The 19,982-nt window shown below is 41.1% G+C and overlaps 1 protein-coding gene across 1 annotated transcript in view; it reads right to left on the reverse strand.

The window, feature by feature from the left end:
- LOC104379893 (nuclear pore membrane glycoprotein 210) overlaps positions 1 to 6,416 on the reverse strand; it is a 64,256-nt gene extending 57,840 nt beyond the window's left edge. Inside the window, 1 exon segment of the mRNA XM_086618819.1 lies at positions 6,247 to 6,416. Coding sequence (XP_086474945.1) covers positions 6,247 to 6,416 — 170 coding nt within the window.
- Between the last annotated feature and the right edge of the window lie 13,566 nt (positions 6,417 to 19,982).

The raw sequence follows: 19,982 nt of genomic DNA on the forward strand, positions 1-19,982 counted from the left end.
TCACTGCTGCATCCTAGATGGACAAGAAACTTTTGCTTTAAAATGACACCCAAGACTGCAATTGATATCATCTGCCAATTGCAGCAGGTCTTGGGCAGCACGTCAGTGTGCGCTACTCAGCCAGGCTTGTCAGAGGGCAAAATTAGATCCTGACAAGAGGCGACGGGAAGCATTTCTGGCACTACCTCCCAATCCCACACCAGTGCCTGGAAGAGCAAGCACTAGAAAGAAGAGTCAGGAGGTGAGGAGAAAAAAAAAGCAGCTAACAAAAGTCCCAATAGTTGTTTCCTTCAGAACAAAATCCTACTTGCTGAGGAATTGATGACACTTCCCAATAAAGACCACTAACTCTCTTGCTGATTTCCATGTCAGTCGTGATTTTTGCCCTGCTTCCCGCCTCGTACACAGAACCATGCACCAAGGTTGTATCTACAGATCCACCCAAACCTACACCTGCATTTCTTTCCATCAATTCTTCTGTAATATCACATGTGAATACTTCAAGGATTATACTGAATTTATTTATCAGCTGGTTTAAAGATCAGGTAAATATTACTCTTTCCCTCACAGCAGCAATACTCTGCGGATTTTTTTTGCTTTAGCATTTAATATTTTGTCAGCTCTTCAGACTAAACTCAACTGACTAAATTAACAAAACTCCACCTTTGCTGAGATGCACCATGACTGTCAGCTGGCCTAAGCTTTTGGAATTTGTATGAGGCACATGGGCACATACATTGCCAGAGGGAAACTGGATAGTAAAGGTCTTGAAGAGTTTAGCAAGATTGGATTGACCAATACATTAGGTACCTTATTTCCAGTCGCTCTTGGGACTAACACTGTTGACACACAAAAATGAAAAGAGACACAAGAGCCAGAACAGCATCCAGGCGACTGTAGTTGTATGATAAAAAGTAGATTCCCGGAGAACCAAGGATATGCGAACTGAACCCATGCCAAAGAAAACACAGAGGGAGCCTGGCAGAGTTCCCTCAACTCTTAAGGATTTTTAACACAGTGGCAGATTATCTTTCTATTGTTCACTCAATCTTCTCCTAGGATGTTTCTTGTTGTACTGGGAAAACAAAAAGCAACAAAAAACTCCTCCATTCAGTTCTGCTTTAAAAGCAAATGGACACATCCCACACCACAGAAAGAGCCAGGGATGAAGCTTTTGCTCGTGGGGTTTTATAGTAGCGATCAGCTGGCATGGCCGTTAACTTCAAAGAAAGCAGAGTTAAGCCAGTGATGATTGTTCTCAAAATTCAACCCAGATGTCCAACTGTAACTTGGATATTTTGTCAAATCAACTGATGGCAACAGCATCAGTGCTTATCTTTGCACCTTTTCTAGCTGCATGAAGGAAAATGGCATGTCACACTAGTGATAGCATCTTCCAGCTAAGAGAACGCAATAAATAAAGGTTGTTCTGAAATTTGTTCTGAAACCTAGCTCCGCCAGATTTCAAATTAGAAAATAAAACTTAAAAATGGCTGTTTATTTCCAAAACACAAATGTCATATTTTGCATTTTTTCAAATTATCCACTCCGTTAAATCTTCTCACATGTAGACACCCTTAAAGCCTCAATTACTAAGGCAAGACCCACACTCAAAGAGAGCAAAAGTCTTAGAACATTCCATGGGTCTTCAGAAATGAAAGCTGTCCAAAATCAACAACAGTCCCTGCTCTTTCTGACTTCCTTCCCAGGTAAGCTGCGCTCAGATTTCGAAAAAGTTTTTTCAACAGTAAACTGCACTGAAGGTCAACACATCGGCTAAGAGAAAAAACACGATTATTTCTTCTGCATCTTCAACTCTGGCAGAACATCTGTTCTGCAGACTCAGGCTACTGCTCTGGTTTTGAGCCAACGTACTCGAGTAACACAGACCTGAGCCACAGCAGCACAGCCCATCTCACTTCACCAACAAGGATATATCAAGTCAAGCTGATTCCCGTATCTATAAGAGCTTGAAGCCACGCTGGGAAAGCACACGCTGCAGCACACCCAGCCCACCTGCCACCAGCAGCACAGGCACCTCCCAGAGAGAGGGAGAACATTCTGCTGCTGCTATAATGGCCTTGTGAGGGGGAAACGCGGAGCAGCTGAGAACCAAAAAAGGAGTAAGGACAGCAGCAGATAACAATGGTTATTTAAGATGTCATTTCACAGCAACAGCATCTCACACAAAACATTTCTCAGTGAGAATCAAAGGCGGTTTTTTTAAGACCCATGGTAAAACAGGTAAGCCACGAAACAACAAACCCCCCAGATTGATGATCCTAGGGCTGGAGCACCTCTGCTATGAAGACAGGCTGAAAGAGTTGGGGCTGTTCAGCCTGGAGAAGAGAAGGCTCCAGGGTGATCTTATTGCAGCTTTCCAGTACCTAAAGGGGGCCTACAGGAAATCTGGAGAGGGACTTTTTATAAGGGCATGTAGTGATAGGACAAGGGGCAATGGATTTAAACTGAAAGAGGGGAGATTTAGATTAGATATAAGGAAGAAATTCTTCCCTCTGAGGGTGGTGAGGCACCAGAACAGGTTGCCCAGAGAAGTTGTGGCTGCCCCATACCTGGAAGCGTTCAAGGCCAGGTTGCATGAGGCTTTGGGCAACCTGGTGTAGTGGAGGGTGTCCCTGCCCACGGCAGGTGAGTTGGAACTGGATGATCTTTGAGGTCCCTTCCAACCCAAACCATTCTGTGATTCAGTGATTCTATGATTATCAGAGATGATATTATCAGTCTTACAGCAAAGTAACAGATCTCAATCAGCAACACCCTATTTAACATACATTTTTAAACCACATAAGCTACCACATACATACCGTGAAGTGCTAAGACCAATTTACAACCCAGTATCAGAAACGTGACATAAGAAGCCAGAAAATGAGTTTTGCCAGTCAATTACTGCAACAGCAGTGCTGCTATCAGTTCTGGGTTCTCTGCAAGCACCTATGCAGTACACAGCTCAAACACCACTCCGCCACTGGATCTCTCACTCCAGCACTGCCTCCTGCTCCTCTCACAATGCCAATTAGCTTCATGCAACCTCGTCAGAGAGGGCTTCAGTAGCCCACACAAACCCTTTTATTTAAGCTGGCAATAAACTTCATGATATTTGCAACAAACAACGTTGTCCAGAGCCATTATCACCTTTGAACAGTTTCCTGTAGCTGTAACCTCTCCATAGGAAAACCTCTGACTTCACTGGTGAATGGTTTGAATTAAACCAGTTGTATTTCTCAAAGCTAACTCTTGAAGCTTAAAGCTTTCCGCCCGTTCTCACCATGTATCTCAATTCTACAAGACAGGAAATAATGTTAAAGACATGTAAGCATATTTATGCACTACAGATAATTTCTGCTGTAAATACACTGCATCATGCCGTATATTGTGGGGGAAAATGTTTTTTCGTTTGTATGTTCCCTCCCATCCCACAAAACGTTTTACGGTAAGGCAGATTTCAAGGAGAGAATTCTGCTTCTGAATGCTTTATTTCTTCCAGGTGTAATTTCCGGATTAAGGTAATTAAAAGGTAAATACAGATGTAATTTATATGCTAAATATATCCGCACAACTGTGTTTTATCCCTGAAGACAGCACGATGTACAATACTTACAGATGGGAACATCGTATGCTTTGGAAACAAAGCTTTCACCAAAAAATAATTTTAACAGAAAGGCAACCCAAACTCCAGAGCATCTTGAAAAATCAGAAAATACTTTAAAGCCATGCTTGTAACTAGCATTGCTCCTGATCTGTTGGGATGACGATAAAATTTGACCTTTTCCTTTTGAATCACTGGAATTCTCAAACACCACAACAATCACTTGGAAAACCCCCTGCTTTCAGAGGTAAACTTGAAGCTCCAAAGGGAAACTGGAAAGAAAGAAGGGCATAATGTGCCATAGACTGATTTTGCACAAAATTGGACACTCAAGTATGAATTCTGAATGTCTGAGAAGAGTAAGGCAGTCCTTCAAATACTCAAAGGACAAGAACAGCTTTCATATGCTACCTCTAACCTCGCAACTGCCCATATCACACAACCTCAGTCCCCTTTCCTGACACAAGGGCCTGAATCTTATCATTTCCATTCCAAACCCCTGCTTTCGTGCATGCAAACCCACCCATCACTTCACAAATCCTGGGTGAGGAATAGTCATTACCTCTGAAGTCATTACATCTGGTACTTCCTAACTTCTTCAGTGTAACGGCCTCCTTCCAGTAACAGCTGTTACTGACAGCTTTAGCAGAAAAGTAGAGGAAACTTGTCAGCAAACTGCTGTGGAGCTGCCTGCCCCTCCAAAGTACACTTCTTTCTAATCCCCTGCAGCTCAAGGCCTACAGGGGCAAGGATGTCGATGGAAAGAGAGACGCAGATGCAATCCAGTAAACGTTACTACTTCTGCTCAGTCACACACACACACACAGCTACTGCTTCCTTCTGATGGCTTCGTGAACACACGTTGAGTTTCACCACCCACATCCTGCCAGTCCCTGCAAAGCAGAAGTGAATAAATACATATTTACAACCCCAATACAGAAAATGACGACACACTCTGTATGAAGTTGGTATAGTTTCCTTAATTCTCAACTAAAATTGACCTCTGAAGAGGTCAATTGACAGAGAGAGAGGATGGAAAAGCATGTTGAAGCCTATCCGCACGAGGGATACGGCCCATCGCTGGCAACTGGCACCAATATAACATGCTCTGAAGTGCCAACAAACAACCCCCATCAGAGATACATATGTGAACCATATTTGGTATTTCCTTAGAGTACAATCTTACATATTTTAATCTGTTGATCTGAGGGAGATTTACAAAGGTCGAAGTACTTCTGACAGTTGGATAGCACCTGGCACATGCAGCAATGGCTGTAGCCAGCCCAGCATCACCTAGCAGTTCACTGGCAAAACAGGAAAGACAGTCTACACCTCCTAGATTTTACTAGTGCTTTGATGAGTTTGGTTTTTTACCTTCATATAATGTACTCTGTGACATAAACCAAACCCTTTTGAAGACTACGCTGCCTTTAGAGATTAGAGTAAGGAAAAAGAAAAAACCATACTTGAGAGATTTTCATTAAAAAGGTCCATATAAAAATTAAATTACACAACCACACGCAGCTCATCTAGTAACTTTCTTTCAGTCAACTTTTAGAGAAACTCTGATTACTGCTCTTGTGGGCCAACACCCTCAAATGCGTAAGCTGTCGCAGATCAAAGGCTTGTCACCAGTCCAGGGATGAGAAGTGTAGGACCACCAGGTAACTAAACCAATATAGTGCGAAAACACAGCCCTACAAGATGTATTTCAGTAACTGAATATATAACACACAACATAACAACTGAACACATCCATGTGGCACATGGAGCTACCACCCTAAATATATTTTTTTCAGGTGGGTACCTCCTGCTCATTAGTGATCCAGATTACCATTCTGGCATGCTAAAGGAAGGATGAGGATTTGGGAACACGAAGACTGTGACACAGTTTCTGAATCTGCACACACTGTTGTGTTGATTTTAGCCCCCGGTGCTCAACACAACCCCAACCTGCCTGCTCCAAGCCGGGCCCACGGGCCTCCCTCTGTGCCAGGCACGACGGGGGATCTCAGATGGAAGCGCATCCCACGTGCTCAGCCCAAGGCCTCTAAAAGAAACCCAGGAAAGATCTAATCTTTTAAAACTTGACTTTTGTCTTCCCCGGGCGACACGCTCAGCGTGTTCCCTATGCTTACAGCAGCACCGAAGGCTCTCACCTCAGAAGGTGCTGTGATTCAACTCCTTCTCGACGCCCATACCCCAAACTCAAAGCCGTCAGTCCTTCATTACTGATCGCAGCCAGGGAAGGGGCATTTTTACACCAGCAGCACAAGCGTGAGCCCTAGACGCTGTCCCCACACGCGTGGGGCGACCCTGAGGGTGCGTGGGGCGGCGGTTTGTAAAGCCCAAACTTTCCCCTGAGGGATTATCTCCGCTTCAGCCGCCGCGCTGCTGAGCCACCCCAAAAAACCACGCGAAGCACCGTGAAACCGGCGAGGGGAGGCCTGGCGCTGAGGGGGAACGGCGCCCAGGGGGAGCCATCAGGCCCCGCCGGGCCGCCTTTTCCCGCCGCGGGGCTGAGGAAACGCCGCAGGTGCATCCTGGCAGCGAAGGGCGGGAAGGAGATGGTGGAGTGGGGGGGGTGGGGAGGGGAAGAGAAGAAGCGGCGGACAAAGGGCGGCGGCACCTGCACTCACCATCGGTAGCAACCCTCGCTGGCCTCCAGCGTGAAGTTGACGCGGGTGGCGCGGGTGAAGGGGAGCAGCACCTTGGGGATGTTGAGCTTGGAGGAGGCGGCGAGGTGGAGGGAGAGGGGGGAGAAGAGGAGGAGGAGGAGAGACAGCGCCTGAGGCGCGGGGGGAGCCATGCTCCGCGCCGGGCAACCGCCGCCGGTGGGGGCGGGAAAGGGCGGCCGTGCGCCGCGGGCGGAGGGACGTCAGCGGCGGGGCAGGGCAGCCCCGGGGGGCGGAGGGGGCGAGGAGAGGGGCCGGGCCTGCCCCGAACGGGGCAGGCCCGGCCCCTCTCCTCGCCCCCTCCGCCCCCCGGGCCCGCGACACGGCGCCGACTTCCCTGAGGTGATTTCTAATGGCGCCAAGAGCGCGGAGCGATCGCAGCGGGTCGCCCGCCAAGTGAAACTCCCTCAGGTTTTGGCGGCTGAAAAGGCGTGAGCAGCTGCGGAGGGAGGTGGGTTTTCCTCAGGCTGGCGCCCGCTGAAGGGATAATAAACTCGATGGTGGCGGCCTCGATGGTGGTTGTCACAGACCAGAGGCGTTTCACCTCAGAAAATGGCACCTCGAGGCATTTACAAGAGGGGCATGTGGTGGTTTCACCCCGCTGGGAACTTTGGCGTGCCCCGGACAGCACCTTCCGCCAGCCCTGCTGAAGGCAGAGTGGGGTGAGGCCATGTTTTTTAAAAATAGGACCCATGGGCTAAAAAAAAAACCCTCAAACCTAAATGGATTAAATGCTAAATACTATGGATTAGAAAACCCTAAAAAAAAAAAAAAATCCATGGAGGATATGGGTATTACATTGCACACTATACTCTTTCAGTGTGTGTGTTACAGTACTTCTAGTGATGCTAACAGCTAAACAACAGTTCTCTTGTTATAAAAATACCAATTCTCTATATATCCTTCTAGTAAACAGACTTATTTTCCCATACTCTTTGTGTCCTAGGCAAAAAAAAATGGTTCGCAGACCAAAGTGCAGGAAAAGGGGAAGAAGTCGCGATAAGGAACTTGGAGGCACGTGAACTCTGCAAACCAGGTGAATACCACAAGCAGTCGTGGTCTGAGCCGCTTGGAGCTCCTCCAGGGAGTACAGTAAGTAGCTAGATTTCATCAGGCAGCCTGACACGAGCTTGACCTTTTCCTGCGTATCACTCAAAAGTGTGGTGGAACAGCATGGGAAGTAAGACAATGTAGGAGGAAGAAGAAAAACGAGGGAAGTTTTAAACAGCACACTGACAGATCTGTAATCATTCAAGTGTGTTCAAAGCCTGGAATGGACTTCAGGAATCACAAGTCTCAATTTCTTTTTTTTTTTTTACTTTATATTTTGTAAACATATTGCAAAATGTATATTTTACCTCCTGGTGGTGACTGGACTTTGTAGTGGATGACATTATACTACTCAGTTCACTTTCTTACAGATGTTTTTGCTGAAGACTTAAATGAACTGGTGATTTATGTGAGGATAAACATGATTCTGTATGATGGAATTTCTGTGTATTTAATAATTTAATAATTGCTTTTTTAGAAACTTTGAACACACCTGAAAGTACGCTGAAAGACCATTATAATTTGTAAGTCAAAAGTCAGGCTGGTATTGAAATCTTAATTTGTCCTTGTTGTCAGTATGCATTCATATGTATCATCATTTCAACATACATTTAATGGCAGGATCTCTTCACCATTCGTGGTGCATGGGGAAGGTCATGCTCCTGGAATTATCAAAGCTGTTTAGGGAATGAAGTTGTGTGGAGGAGCTGTCTGTCATTACCTATAACAGAAGGATGATACAGACTCAGTGAGAGAAGGGATTTTAAGAAGGGGAGAATCGTCTTTGAATTAAGCTATTTGAATTCTGCCCAGGAAGCTCAAATGCTGTCCAGAGACACCACCTGGGAGTTTAACGAGTTCTAATTTAGGTAGTACAGAAGTTAACAGATCCTCATCTATTCTAAGTAAGTAAACTTATACAGGACTTATTTACCTAGGAGTATTTTTTTTCAATATTTATTCACCTAGTGTTTTATTTACCAGTATCTCAGCAAGGCTATTCCATTTTCTATCCCAGAGGACTGCATGCTGCTGGACAGTTCACGTCTCACTGCAGCTTCTGTTTGTGTATTACTCATTTTCTGAATGCACATCTTGAAATCATGTGGTCTGATTCAGCAAAGAGCTGAACTTTTCAGCTGCAATTTAAGTCACTGGGAGTTGGGCCCAGAAAGATGTATAGTATTAAAATCTCTGACAAATCAAGCCACTACACCTTAAATTGCTCCTCAAAATACAAAAGGTGGTGTTTTTTTTCTTTACTCTTTCTGTCAGTCAATCTATAACCTTCCTTCATAGGCATGTTATGAAGATAAGTTCAGTAAAGTCTCAGATATTAGGGAGCGATGTGATAAAATAGCCCATGTTTAAATAAATACAATGTGTTTACAGTTCATATAATTAGAACAACTGAGTAGATAAGACGTAGATAGTGAGTACCTTGCTGCGAATGAGGCAAGAAAACGCCTGTATCTCAGTACTTCCTAGCTTTTAAAAGTAGGTTTTGCTCTCACAGTATGTCCTTACTTTCTTTCATCAGCAGTGAGTGTTCAATGTGTTACTGGAAAATTACTGTTCTCAAATTCTTCTTGGACTTGAGCGATGTTCATAAGGAACAGCAAAGCGCACTTAGGACCTTAAAGCTTTTTGATGAAACATGACAGTTAAGTACAGCAATTAAATGTCTGACATATCTTTCAGTGCATGCTCAAAAGCATGCTAAGGAATTGTAAGAGTAGAATAAGGCAGGAAACATTGATGAGCAGCTCTGCAGTTTCTGTTACACAGTAAAATGATGAAGCGAATTTTCTGCTTAATTAAATTGAAAATCATGCATTGCAGCACTGCGTTAGCACTAGAGACTATTTTGGATCGAGAACAGTAGCCTAGGAGGCAGATAGCGTAGCTGCATGCTCTGTGAGAAGTTCATAAAATCATGAGTTGACTTAGCATAGTTGCTGCAGTGCTCTACTTTCTTTTTCCATATTGCAGTGATGGGACCAGTACGGAGTCAGTGCATCCCTCTCAGACTAAAATGACATTGAAAGGAACGTGGTGGGGTGGTTAACTGGCATGGTAGAGAACTGGAACAGGAGGGATGTATTACGAATACAAGATAATTTTACATGCATATCAATGTACACCTGAGTAAGTCTGATAAAGAACAAAAATGGAAATTTCTTAGTCACAAAGAATGCAATTATAGAACCATAGAGTGAGTACTTTAATGAGCTACTTAATTGTGAGAGGGATAAAGGCAAACAACAAATGGTTATTCTCCAAGCAGCTGAGCAGTTTGTGGAAGAATTATGTTTTAAAGAGATTTAAGAGGCAATCAAAATACACACAGTAAATAACAAAACACCAGGTGCTGATGAAATACGAATAGAAAAGGGGGAGAAGTATCGAAAGATTTTACAAACTCACTTGGTTGGTCTGAAGATCTGAAAACACTCCCAAGGAAGCAAGGAGATGTATAGTTGGATTAAATCTTTTAAATGAATCCATTTCTGGTGGAAACTACTTTTTCATAAAGCTAGAAAACACCTATATCAGCATATCATGAGGTGATCTTCTGTTCACAATGAAAGAATTTTAATTCCACATTCAGAAAAGGAAAGTATTTGAATGGCATAATGGTGATGGTGCCTGTTTGCCTGCCTTCCTTTGAATTGCCTCAGTGCTTCCCCAGTGCTCAGATCTCAAGGGTACACAATATGTGTGTCTCGTCTTTCGGCAGTACAGGACTTGCGGGGCTCGTTGTGTTCAGGAAGGCTAAACCAACTTGATACCAGCACTAAGCATGTAGCTACTGTTAGGGTTACGCACATGTGCTTTCCTGGACTGAGGCCTGAGTCTCTGACGCATTTTGAATGAAGAAAACCTCAGGTTCTAGAGTTCATTCAGGAGAAAAAAGGTTGCCATCTGACCAAGGAACACCTGACTTTATTTTCAGGCATTTCATATTTTAAAATGTTTAAAAACCCTCCTCCAGAAAAACCCACAAACTCAGCAACAAACCACAAACCAAACTAAACCTCCCAAAATACCCAACTCTGAATAATTGTAACTCAGAAGGTGAAATTCCAGCAAAATGATAAGGCAATGAGGTGTGGAAATTATTTTAAGGTGTACTGGGTCAAGCTAACTCCACACAGTTCCAACCATAACCCTTGCAGGTGTGTCCGTACTCATGTGTCAACAGTATAGGGCCGGCTCTGTGTAGTGTCAGCAGCTAAATGCATTGTGTGCAATTTAATTGTAAGAACAGTTTCATTAAACTGGAAGAATCAGGGCTCACACAGTAGAAAGATGAATAATATTCTGCACTATCACACTCGTGAACCTCTCAAATAAAATAATATTTGATTTAAAGGCTAAAGAGTGACTGGCAAATAAGAGTATAACATATTTAATGAAAAGACTCTTCCTCTAGGGATGAAGGTCTGGTTGAGAAGAGATGGGGAGTTGCCTACACCAGGCTGAGTAGGGGTTGAAAAGGGCAGGTTAATAGAGAAAGAAAGTGCTCTGGGAATACTAACTTAAAGTGGGAATAACAGTGATGAGCCTTTTTTTGTCTGATAGTGACTATGTTTAAGCTGAAGAATGAAACAGTATCCTGCAAAAATCACTGGGAAGGATGGTCAGTTTTTGTCCTTCTCATCAGCCTGCATCTTACAACACTTCAGCTGCCCACTTTCTGTCTGTCTGACCCGTCGCTGATCTCAAAGTACCTGTATTTTCTGGCTGAACCAGCTCTATGGCTTTCATTTTTGTGCTTTTTTTCCTGCTTAGTTTGCTGTCTGGTTCCGTCCTCTTAGCTGCAGAGTCTTGCAAAATATCTCCACCAAGGCAACAGCAGTCAAAGAAGTATTTAAAGTAGTCCAAGATATGAAAAGATACTTAAAAAGAGTCAACAGAGGAACAAGATTACAACTGGTATCCCTTAGTATGAGCAAAAGGCTCATGGGAATTACTAGTTCACAGATCATTGTATTCAAGCATGTGGTTATTTATCCATTATTTAAAAAACAAATGGAAGATCTTGCGTACATACCAGTGGACACAACTGTTCAGCTTTACTGTCAAAACTCATTAATTAGCCGTTGATCCTGCCGCCAGAAGGACGTGGGATGGGTTCCTGCCTCTGCATTATATCCGTTCGGCTGCCCCGTCTACCTGCAGAGATCGGATTGTGAGTGTGGGTGTTACACTTCATTACTTCAAATAGACATCATAGACTCACAGAGTACATAAAACAACTTTCCTTTTTCAATTATTTCTTTATTGCTTTCTCTACTAGTGGAGTTACCATGTTCCATTTACTGTATTAGACTTTCTGTATTTTCATACGCCTATTGAAGGTTTTATGAGAACATCCTCTCAGCCTTACAGCCGTCCTCTACAGAGATAATGATAGATTGATAGCATCCATAAAACTGAACGCTTTGGTTATGCCTGCCAGTATTTTCCTTCCAAGAGAAGATGTTTGGCCGAAGGCAGGCATAAATTCACTAAATTTCTAAAATTAAGGCAGCCAGTTAATGGTAATAAAGAAGAAAAATATGAAAGTCCATCAAGGTTGATTTCCTTCAAATTATTCAGAAAGGAGCACTTGTGTTCAGAAAATCAGTCACGTAAGGGCCAAATCCACCATTCTTTGCCTAGTCTGATCTGCCAGGGATGTCGCTGGCAGTTTTTGAATGTGTGCCAGGTGAGTAAGGCTGAGTCTCAAAAGATAAACGTAGCTCTTTGCAAATCTCCGTTCCTATCATATAAATCCATTCGATACGCAAGGCTTTCCCGGATGGTATAAAACCCCAAGACCTTTCTAAATTATTCAGGATGAGTCTGATAACACTGAGATTATGAAACAGTAACATCAGATAAAAATAAATGTTTTTCACTTCAGAGTTTATCTACCTTTCTAATGTAAATGTATGGTTATTAAAGTAGGTTATTTATAGCTGTCTTTTCAAACTGTTACATAATAGTGCTCTTGCCGTGTGCCCCAATCCACAGATAGAAATCGTATTAACGAGCTATTCACTGAACAACTGAATGAATGCAGGAGTGATGAGAATTCACAAGGAGGAGACAAGTAACAAACAAAAATCCCAACGTTTGTTTCTGCTTTAAATACATCAGGGATATTTAGGAACACACAGGAGTTTTAAATCTTGAAAATAATTAACACGATTTATAAATAGGCATGTGAATGTGTTTAATGACTCAGTTAATAGTACTAAGGAAAGTGAATTATGATCTTTTCAAGGTTACTTGGTTTCAAATTGTGGTATGTACACCTCAGAAATTTTAAGTGGGCAATCAAGTACTATAATTCTGAGTCTTTTTAGATGTTAACACTGTTATGAATTGGTTTATTTTCTATACTTGAAACACCAACATGGGACAATTTATAAAATTCCATCATCTTTTCTATTTTTCATATTCTCTTCCTGCAGTACTCTTTTGACCTCACTTATCTCAGCACTGACAATGATCTAGAGACCTTCCCTATCTACGCAGCTAGACTGCCAGACTTCCTCTGTCTTTCTCCATATATACTGGCAGTGTATAGTGTGCATTTCAACTGTAAAATCACAAATTTTTATTCAAAATGAATTCTACTTTTTCCATTTTAACATATACATAAGTACACCAAATTCAGCACCTCCTGCTGGCCTTGAAGAGCCCTAACACCACAAATTCTGGTATGTGTATGATGAGTCCTTCCAAAGGAGATTTCACTTCACTGCAGATAGGAGAAAAGCAGGAGGTGCTGCACTATACAACAGAGTATAACGTATCATGTACATATGGCACTGAAGTGAACTGATTTCCGTTTTGACTCCGTAATTCCTTTCAGGGTCACTTTTCCAGGTGGGCCACCTACCAATCAAGTTACCTCGAGCAATGGAATATTCAACACTGAAAAAAGAGATCATTCATGAAGCAAAAAAGTTATCGTCAATATGCATTTGCAACTGCAAATTTGTAACAAACCTGCAAAATATAACAAAACAAGTTAAATACAGTGTCACTGAGACAAATTCATTGCAGATACTGAGGCACTGGACAGAGATTTTAAAGGTCTCTTGTTTTTTAAAAATATTTTTAGAATCTTGGCAAATCAAGGTCTAGTCCCAGCAACACAGACACAGCTTGCATAAGTAAAACGGTACCCAGGCTAGCAAAGCACGGCACAGTAAGCTAAACTCCATGGCCTTCAAAACTGAGGTCTGAATTTTGCTGCTTGTGGCCATCTCAACATGCATGCATCTTTTTCCTTTTTTGATTTTTGTTTCTATGTTGACTCTGACTCATCCTATTTACACGCAAGCCTCATTTTCAGTTTTACCTTTTCACTTTTACCCTTTCCGTCCTGCATCTTACACTGCCACTTTGCTGCTGGTACAGAGTGCTCCACAGGTACTTAATGCATGTGCTTTCACAGCTGCCCATCATCCCCATTGTGCCAGCCATGAAAGAAATCTGAGATTATGCTGGAATTTCCATTCTACACATTCAGTATCTCTGTCTAACATACGAAGCACCTTTCCAGTCTACTCGATGGGTTTCCCAGGTGGCCTGTATCATGGCTGGAAATGTGATTTGGGTGTAATTTGGAGGCTGACTAGGACTTTCCTCAGACAGGACAGTAGCATGAGCTCTTGCTGGGCACCTGAAAGTCTTGCACACAGACACTGGGCGTGCTAAAATCTCCTGTAGAGATCTGAGTACAGTAAATCTGACTGTACCTTCTGGCCCAAAGTCCCACTGAACAACAAACGTCTAGATTGCCATGGTGGCTATATGGAGAATAATTAGGACACACTGAATGCTGCCCTACTCTGGCATGACCACTGAAAGTATGGTCTAGTCCTGTTACAATGACCTTCATTTAGGTTTAGGCCCCTAATTTATCTTTGGTCTGGGTCTTACTTTCTAAGGTCAGCAGCCCAGGTGATTAAATATGTGTACCTCATGATGCAGATAGCATCTAATAAGGCTTAAAAGGCAAAATGCTCTATTTTTTTTAAAACTTCAGCATAATTTTCTCAGCATCACACATTAAGAACCTGTATCTGCCTTCAGGCATTTTGTAAAGTCTTCTTCTAACCTCAGGAAAGGAATCTGCTTTGACTAGAACCTACATTTGAAACTTTAGTAAGACAAGGCACATTTCCCAAAGAACTTTATGGCCTCCTATGAAAAGACCTATTAGCTCAGTAATACAGGTTATTAAAATGTTGATAATTTAAATGCATTGTTACACTTGTATACTTTTTGTGAGCATTTGTGCTAATAAAATTTGATGTCTCAAAATGTTCATAAATGAAGGAAGTTCATTTCAAGAGCATGTGAATATTCATTAGCATTTTTGTATTGTTCTTCTAGCTCTTCTTTGGTACAAAGTTCCAACAACAGGATTTGTACTTGGAAGACACTAATTAGAGTATTTTAAAGCTGCTGTGTAAATTACACACTTTTTTACATGCTGAAGTATAATAGTTTCTGAAATAACTCTAGACGTTCTGCTGATGTTTATAACACATCTGAGTTTTAATACATTACTTTTTGTAACAGTGGCAGAACACTAACAAACTGCCCTTTTTCCTGTCGCTTAGTGATGTTTGTTCCAAATATATTTTTTGCTTACAGAAATATCTGCTACAGATATTGTATCAAAATGTCAGAGAAATGTGAGAAATTTTCTGATATCTAGAAAAAAGTAAATGACCTTGACAAGGAAGCATGTCCTGCCAACATGGTTTAACTATAATAGTCATCAGTTTAATTCATTTTGTTCATCTTTTACTTCAGGCTTGATTAGTTATAAATTCTGTATCTTGTCCTCTCTGGATCAAATACCTAAACAAGTTTTGACATTCCAAGGATATTCTAGCCAAGGCACTTTTAATGGTTTCATAGGGGAAAAAATACTTTACGTACCGTTTCATAGCTCAATGATTCTGTGAACAGCAAGTGAAACAGGTACAGAGAGGTGGTATTTCCTCTTTTTTTTAATTGATTTTCATTTTTCCTTAAGTACCTTGTTTTTTCACAAGTCCCATAAAAGTCAGTGGAAATTGCAGGTGCTTGTACTGGCAGAGTTTTGAGTGGTTAGTTGTGGGTTTTTTTCTTCAGACTAAGGATGAATCCCAAGTCATCCTGATTTTCACTGTCAACACTGTTGTTCTGCGTGTAGAGAATTGAATTCATTAGGCTGTCACTTTTCAATTCAGTAGGAGGTTAATATTAGTATGTCCCAAGGATCTGTCCTGTAGTCAGTGTTTAATACATTCATTAATTATCCAGAAAGGCAGAAATGAGGGGTAGAACAAAAAAATGAGGTCAGCAGGATTTGCAGATGACAAAATTATTTAGTGTAAGTCTTTGTAAGAGAAGGCTGTGATGAACTTCATGGAAACAGAACCAGACAAATTGGCAGCGTAACGGTTGATGAAATTCCGACATTGACAAACGCAGGGTAGAGCACGTTAGAATGAAAAACCTGAGCTGCATGGCCCTGTTCTAACTCATCACTGACTGCTAAGGGAAAAAGAGCACTCAGCACAGTTAAAAACTTCTCAACGCCCAGCAGCAGTCCAAATCTAAATAAGATGGTGTAATTCAAAAAACAGCACAGAAAAGACCACAAGACAGTGGAAAAATATTAGTTCCGGTTTTATTTGAAACTTTAAACTTTACAATAAGTCATTCCATCTCCCACGAGATACAATAGGAGAGGGCCATGTCTCTAATAATTCCTGAATCTATTTCAAATCTGTTTTGTTTCTGATGCAAGAAGCTGGAAGTCTGTTGTTATAACACATGCTGGGTTGTTTAGGAATCTGCGGAGATAGTTTCCCTCCCTTTGCCTTTCATTGCCAAGCTCCGTGCCAGTTGGTGATACTCTTCTGAATGTACTTCTGTCGATTTATCAAGAGAAGATCTGCTCTCTACAAGATGTCATCAGTCTACTTTTATTCTTTTATGATCGCCCTGAGCACATCAACATCAATCTTCCGTTTTATTTCTCCTAACTAGCTGGCATCTTGGTGACACCATTTTTTATGTACTTTATGAATGTTTCCTCTTGGGATCCCGGAGGCAAATTTGTATTCTCCTTTTTTCTCATTTGCTTTTCTTATTGGTTTTGGTTCCTTTTGAGTAAGTTCTCACTGTCTCAGATCAGCTCTCTGCACAACAAGCATACTAATGGCAGGATGAAGAGACAGGAAGATCAGCTTATAAGTTCATTAGCATTACACATGCTGAGGTTAGAGCCAAGCTTAGTTACATTGTAAGCAACAGTAATCCTACAAGACTAAATATCTTTCTCAGATAAACTCTGATCCAGTGCGAAATGGCAATTTTTAACTTTTTCTCCAGTGGAATTGCCAAACAGTCCTTTGTAGTCGTGGTAACCCAGAACTGAAACCACAGAAGGGTGTTTGTCAACAGATTTTCCTGCAATTTTTAAATTTTCTCTTAGTTTAGTTACAGCTGACCACTATTTTTTATTCCTTTTCTTATGTAAGAGGTTTGCAACAAGTTGTGTGAAACACATGAATAGATTTAGAAGACACTCCATATAGCCCAATATTGGCGTATTTTACAGTCATAGAGTTCTACTTACAATTTGTAAAATTCTTTAAGCGTTTCAGATTATAAGAGCCCTCAAAAGTGCCACACTTTTATATAACTAGGTAACTGACATAATTCATGGAAAGAGGAAAAAAGATGTAAAGCGACTCTGCAGCATGTAGTTTCTCTTTGTGAATTCTTCTCCCCATATTTTTATGCAATAGTGTAAATTAGTTACCAGGATGCCAATTTTAGCTCTGTGTTTATCAAATGAAGTTACACAGAGATTCCCAGTAGTACGTTGTGTGAAGGCCTACATTTTTGGAAATGTTTACGTTGATGAAAAATTAATTTTTCACTTATTAGTTCTGATATCACAAACAGAATCTTCTTTGTTCGTAACTGACTGCTGGAACAGCTTTGAGTCTTTGATTATTACCAATTATTTGAATAAAGATTTGCTATTATTTGAAAGTTTGAGCCTTTTGGCTCTAACTAATTAATAGGATAGGATGAAGGAAAAAGGTAGGGAATTATTCACACACATTTGGCTTAATTACAATCAAATGACCCTTGCAAATTGAAAAGCACTTGGTGAAAAGCAGAAGACAAATGAGATTTTTCTGTATAAATAATGAATAGCCCTAATTTTTAACTTTAAAACACTTTTTTTTTTTTTTTTAAAAAAAAGATACCCTACACTATCTATTCTGTAGCTTTGTAATAAGATGTACTTAGTTTTTGTGAGTTTGGAACACATTCTGTTTGTCTTTCATGGAGGTTTTTTTTCAGATCTGATCTTACATTTGCTTAGCTTTAGGGACTGTAATTCTGTTCCACTAAAAAAAAAAGATACTGAAAGCTCCATAAAGATTTTTTCCTTCCAACTTGATTTTTGTCTTGCAGTGAACTAAACAGATGAATAACATTGCAGGACTACATGTGTGTGCAAGTACTGTGTTTGCAAAAACCAATATTCGCTCCAGAATTCAAATATTAAGCCATATCTCAGTCACTTCACTTTGGTCTTTTCTTAATCCTAAAGCTTTTTGTAAAGGACATAATTTAATTACAAACAATTTAGCAGAGCACAGGATACTCCTTCAGTGCAAAAATTATTTGTAAAGGATCTAAATATTTTACTGAGTTTCTAAATTCTTTTAAAAATGTGTCATTACAATTACAAATGCTCTGCCCCTTAGCAGATTTATGCATGTGCTTATCCTTATACACTGCATGCCCTTTGAATTGTTATATCTAAATCGCATCTTTTGCTATAAATTGATCCAGATTTGTGAGATGAGTGTATCTGAAGTGGATTTATGGCCTGGAGTTCATTTGCTTGCATTTTGCAACAGCAAAATGTTGGCATTTGGGAAATATTGTCCTGAATCCTGCTATAGGCTCGACGTTCCTTTCCAGTGGCACTGGGTTGGTGTGGGTAGAGACCAAAGTTAAACTTCCATGCCTTAGAAGACTGAGCAAGATATCTTTTGAACCTGATAAATCTACTTTTCTTTCAGAGGCGACTGTAATGAATTGCCAAGCAGGAAATAGATGTTTTTTAACATTTACTTAAATGAAAAATAAAAAAAAAAGTCTGTGTTTTAACATATTAGAGACAATCAGAGACAACACATGATTCCGAAAACAGAGCCTATCTGCCCTGCAAGCCAGGACTTCTAGTTCAGGCTGGTGGCCTGAATTTACAGCTGGCTATTGATTATATCTAATTATGTACTTACATACATTATGGTTTTGCGTTTTGCTGCAGTTCATCATGTATTCTTCATCTGCGTTGCCTTTTTGCCTGACAATAGAGCAAATCCCCAGCAGGCTGGGCTACATTGGTAATGAACAAATAACGTTAATTACAAACAGGTATTACATACTTGGCTTAGTAATGCACGTGAAATAAACAGATACACTTTGCAAACTGCTGAAATAGAGCTTTTTGTAAAGTATAAGGATTTGCTTTTTGATTACTAAACCAACAGCTTATTTATCTGATACTGAAAAACAGAAAGTGCCCAAGGTTTCGTGTTTACATGGAACTGTCTTTCACTCCTTTTCTTCCTTCCCTTTCTCCCAGGTATTCCTTGTGTCCTGATTTACAGAAAGCGCAAACAAATGTGATTGTCTAATAATTAACAAAATGGGTAAACTGCTCAGTGTTCCAAGGCAGACTCCAGGAAGGAGGAACATTCTCTAGAGAGGTCAAATTAGTGTGTACGTTGCTAAAACTAGACAGTTCTAGACAGTACCTATCCTCGACGACATCACTGCTAGTCAATCAGCTCTGAACAAGGACTCCAGGAAGAGGGAAAGCTGAAGCCTAGTGAAACCCAAAGCATACTGCATTGCCAGGAGACAGCACCCATCTGTGTAAACACTGTGTGTAGCTTATTTCAAACTCATCCAGAATAACTCACACTCTTCTGTTTCTGGAGCTAGATATTTACTAGGGAGTTTGTTTATAAATTATTCAGGTTGGATGAGGCCTTGGGCAACCTGGTGTAGTGGAGGGTGTCCCTGCCCATGGCAGGGGGGTTGGAACTAGATGATTTTTGAGGTCGCTTCCAACCCAAACCGTTCTGTGATTCTAAGATCTGTAATTCAACATTATCTGTCAGCTCACCTCGAGTCCAAATATGCTATGAGGTTTTGCGGTCTTCTCAGTAGGACGCGGCCACCATACCAAATGAATGGAGAATTTAGAGTGGAATAAAAGTAATTTGTGATGATTGATCTCCTGCCTCTGGCCTTCAGCTTAAACACATTTGGAAGTATGAAGAAAGTGCCTCCCCAAGGCTTAGATGTCTCAACAATTTAAATGAATGAAATGTACTGGAACTGTTCAGCTGGGCTTGTATGGAAGGTGGCTTCCAATTTGGGGTAGTTTTGCACTATGGAGAGGGGACTATTGGATTTATAAGGAGGGTAATCCTGTCAGGGAGAAAAATGCACTATTGAGTTTGTTTTCTTTTTCACCAAATGCCACTGTTTAGTCATGCAAATATTCAAATAAACCGATAATAGCTTGCCAGAAGACAGGC

Source organism: Tauraco erythrolophus, chromosome 12, assembly GCF_009769465.1.
Source record: "Tauraco erythrolophus isolate bTauEry1 chromosome 12, bTauEry1.pri, whole genome shotgun sequence".
Taxonomy (NCBI): Eukaryota; Metazoa; Chordata; class Aves; order Musophagiformes; family Musophagidae; genus Tauraco; species Tauraco erythrolophus.